We start from the raw sequence: 4,367 nt of genomic DNA, 5'->3' as shown, positions 1-4,367 counted from the left end.
CCGGGCTGTTTGTACGAACGAAAAATTAACTATTCTTATCAAGAATATAGAGAAATAGAGTCCATGATTGTCATTAAGAACTTTTCGATGATTTGTTGTCTTCTGTATCGTAGTTTTCGTTCCCAAAAGCTGCCCGGACGGGCCCCGTATGGGAATTGTGACCCCAGCATCAAATATTTCAAAGCGAATGACTGTTGAAAAGACCGATGGATCTTTTTGAAATGCTAGTAGCTTAGAAAAAGATGTATACAACTAATTTACATGATTTGCATAACTAATGCGACAATAGTGTGCTTCCTTATTGGTAAATGATGGGCATTTCATACCTGTGACATGTTTAAGTTAGCTTAAGGGTAACATCATTATGTATATATCATGCCGATGCTTACCTGCATGCACGTGAAGCTCCACCGCCTGTCTTCTTTGTCGTTGTTGTGGTGACTCTGCATCCCTATCATGACGCTGTTAAACGGGCAGAGGAAGTTGAGCTCCATGTCGTAGTCGTTCTGGTAGTTGGAGTTCCAAGTGGAGCCTTGTGTGTTGCCTGGAAGGTCACTAGGTATACGTAGTGCGAGAAGGAGCAAGAATGTTGGATCGGATAAGCCCCAGTGTAACACATTGAGAACCTACTCCCGAACACCAGCCAACCACAGCCTACCTGGCTCCCGACCTACTCACAACCATGAAGTTCGGTAGTGTTCGGGAGGTCATATTCGGCGAGAGGGGCTTTAGGTGCTATTACAGCTCTCTATGTACAGTCGTTGGGGTTAAACGAGAAAAAAAAACACATTAATTTTGTTTCTTTGCCAAAAATCAATCACAGGATCCTCTCGAATACTCTGCGTACCTGCATTCAAACATGAACTGCCTGTCCTCAAAGGCATTGTTGTGTTGGCTGTATAAACCCGAAATAGCCTGGTTCTCTCCCGGGCACGTGAAGGTCAAATCTCCGTCATAGGTGTTCTCCCATGACGCACCCACCCACTGCCGCTTGGCGGGCACGCCGTCCCGACATTCCCCGTGCTCGGGGAAGTACAGCAGGAGGAAGACACAGAGCACGGCGATAGTTGCCATCGTGCCTGCATGGTGTGACCTTCAGGGTTTTACTTAAAAGAGTAAAAATTACACAACCACAATTACAGATGCAGGAGTCAATCAGATGCTATTACAACCTTCTATGATGATATTAATTTGTTCGATGTTGAACTGGCCTGACCACGACTTCTCTTTTCATGACTCGGGTCACAGTCCACTAGCAAGAGTTTGTGTACTACCTCATACTTTTTTCTCCAACAGTGGCCTACAAAACGTAGTCTCCTTTGCCGTATTATTTCAGCAATCGGCGGTATGTTTTTGTACAGCTAACGGTTTGAAATTCTTTGTCTCAACTACAGGCGACAGAATATTCAATAATATTGAAGGTGGTCGCCTAGAAGAAGAGTCAAAGTAAGGGGAACGACCTTTATAATTAAACAAATGGTTATCACGCAAAAAGAACGTATAGATGTTTTCTTACACTTCAGCCTCAGTGCGACGTGGTTTTGATTCCCTCTTAGACTTAGTTTTGATATACCAGCTACAATAGTACAATTCCGTTGTTAAAGTACCAATTTACAGAAAAGAAAGAATACTCACCCGTCAGGATCGGAGATATGTACGGTATAAGTAGCTAACACAGCATCGCAGTACCACTATAGTTATACTATATACCACTATGTTTATTTCGTCATCGATCCTGTTTGTTTGTATCGGACATGCGCCATTCAAACATCCCTGTGAACGTTAGAGCCACAGAACATATGCTGGCTGACTGGTTCAAGGAAAGGTCTCCAGGTTTGGACTTTGCGCAAATGTTTGGACATCCTGTTATGAACCTCAGCTAAAATTTGGAAGCGATAAGAACAAACGGGAAAAGTTGATTAATATTCTCTGATACTACCGGTACCAGTCTATATTTTTATTAGATTATATAATGACAAGGACAACGCGGCACTGTACTGAACTTTACCCAACTTATATAGCCTACAGAACACACGACAAAGTCATCAAGTCTTTCATGATCATACCTCTGTATTTTCCATTCTGGATTAGTCGCTAGGGGCGCTTGTACAATGTACAGGTGCACACCAATTGCATCATGGGAAAACCTGAAGCCTATACACAGGAAGGCCCGGATCAGGTACGATATTTTCAGTAGAATAATTTCCCCCCACGGGTAAGCATTAAGTCCTATCTGGATTCCTGTGGCGGCTGTACAATGAAAAATTTGCCGAGTTGGCTGAATAGTTTGTGTCAGAGGAGCAAGATGGCCAGTCTACGGTCAGTGTGCCAGGGTATTTGCAAGGGACGGATGTAGAGCAAGGATGTGAAGAATACCTTTAGTGAAATAAAAGTATAGTGTTTACAAACATCACTGTGACACAGAAAACCGCATCTTTCCGACATTACGTACTCTCTCATCATGATGTCGTATTACACAAAAGAATACACCAGGGATTGATACATGTCATATATCAGACCCTTTTGAGAAAGATTTGCTACTTGAGAAACCATTGATAAGACCCAGTTGTTCCCATCCACTCCCGTCCCGGGCCTTAACGGGCTGCCCTGCCGTCCCCACGGCACCGCGCTAACCGCCCCTATGGGCAGGCAGCTCTGCTCTGGAAAGGGAAGCCCTGCGATATAAGGTTAAACAGGTCCCGCGTGTCCCCCTACGCGTTCCGTATATTTGGCGCGCACCTCATCAGTTCCGACCTACTGTGGCGATCGAGGCCAACAGCGTTCTTGTCCTGTGAAAAGACCAGGTTTAGTGTTACAATTTTACGACTACAGACTGATTTTCTGCTAGCCAAGAAAGCGCTCAAGCCAAATGAGATTGAGGCACTCGGTCTGTAACTTAGTCTAGTATCGTGCTCGATCTGCGCTTGGTGGTGGTGAGAACGGATACATCTGGAAAGGAAAGCGGCCGTTTCTGAATCATCGTCGGTCTGCTGTGTTTCACTTCCCGCCACTACAAACGGACTAGGGTCGTCAAATCGCTTTCCCCTCACAGAAGGCATTCCTACAAGAGACAACCCTCGGAATTTCCCGTGTATTTAAAGCTTACTACTGAGGAGTTACAGGAGCGACAGCACGAAGGCAAAGCTTCAAGGTAAGGCATTTCATTATCATGGCGGATGTGGACCCCATATTTCCATTACTTCAGCTTCCTTCTACTGGCATCACATTGATAGCAGCTTTGAATTGCTTATAGGCTACTAATTAGTCTAAAAATGACATTTTCTAGTAATATGTACACGTTTTAATCTTTATTTGACGATTCAAATGTACGGAACGGTGTTCTTGGTCCGTACCTCTGTAGACCACGTAGGCAGGTGTGAGAGGGACGATCTGGCACGCAAAAGACAAGATGGCGCTGCGCTTATGTCGATAAAACTGCACGAAAAAACTAGGCGGTATCCGGACCAGCATTTGTTTAAAAAAAGGAATTTTAATTCTTAAAATTGTTTTAAAAAATGAATTTTAATTCTTAAAAACTCTGTTCTTTTCGTTCAGAACTGAAGATTTTTTGTTAGATCTGATAGAAAGATACAGATGGATAAGTCGGATCGGGAATTCAGCGAGCGGAAATTGACATGTTTATAATATAAAAAAGACAAACACTGAAAATCCAGCAAAACAACAAAATACTAGTATCGTAATCAGCTTGCAATCCATACACATGATACAGCTATATTTGGTGAATTAAAATGGTTACCCGTAAATTCTAGGAGGAATCATACATATTTGAGGTTTTGTGGCAAGAAATATAATAATTAAGTGTCTTAATTATACCCTACGTAACTAAAACATATAACATAACATAATGAGAGCCCTGAAGACATTCTTACCAGAGGCCAGGCATTACTAATTTCGACATACCACCCAAACCGGTTCACGTATACTTATGCTCCGAAACCGCAATATATCTACTAATATGCATATGACAACATTCTAAAACCAGTTGTCTTTTCGGAACCACACACAGCTCTATTACAGTGAATAATGACTTCAGTTACTGAAAAATAAAAGGATTATAGGGCGATGTAAGGGTTATGTGGGGGTGACCTGTGTTAGTTAGAGGTTCGCCCTACAACCACACCCATCATGTAAAGACCGCTTCGCTTTGTCTGTGCGTAGAAAGAATGGCGATACAATACCATGAATATGACTTCGCATTTCACATAATCAATATATCCTTAGAATTATGAGAACCTAAATAGATGTACATGTGCATGTAGGATGCATTGTATTTTGATGGTGCGGGAGCAATCATAAACACACTAATAACTTGTCCTGTTTTACATTTGAAAATGTGAGCATTATAA

The 4,367-nt window shown here is 42.5% G+C and overlaps 3 protein-coding genes across 3 annotated transcripts in view; 1 reads left to right on the top strand and 2 right to left on the bottom strand.

Annotated features, from left to right (window-relative positions):
- Nucleotides 1-4,367, bottom strand: part of LOC109471801 — an 11,666-nt gene that overhangs the window by 6,379 nt on the left and 920 nt on the right. The gene's annotated exons all lie outside the window — the stretch shown is intronic.
- Nucleotides 363-1,074, bottom strand: LOC109471800 (millepora cytotoxin-1-like). The gene is made up of 2 exons (XM_019771154.1): nucleotides 848-1,074; nucleotides 363-555 (listed from the first exon to the last, which is right to left on the bottom strand). Exons 1-2 carry the CDS (start codon nucleotides 1,072-1,074, stop codon nucleotides 363-365), a joined length of 420 nt encoding a protein of 139 aa, XP_019626713.1.
- The window catches only part of LOC109471946 (gamma-aminobutyric acid receptor subunit theta-like), an 18,591-nt gene continuing 16,937 nt past the window's right edge, over nucleotides 2,714-4,367 (top strand). Inside the window, exon 1 of the mRNA XM_019771484.1 lies at nucleotides 2,714-3,151. The gene's annotated coding sequence lies outside the window, so the exon portion shown is untranslated. The remainder of the gene's footprint in view (nucleotides 3,152-4,367) is intronic.

Source organism: Branchiostoma belcheri, unplaced genomic scaffold (genome assembly GCF_001625305.1).
Source record: "Branchiostoma belcheri isolate BF01 breed outbred unplaced genomic scaffold, Haploidv18h27 scaffold26, whole genome shotgun sequence".
NCBI lineage: Eukaryota > Metazoa > Chordata > Leptocardii > Amphioxiformes > Branchiostomatidae > Branchiostoma > Branchiostoma belcheri.
This window is presented reverse-complemented; position numbering and strand designations above follow the sequence as displayed.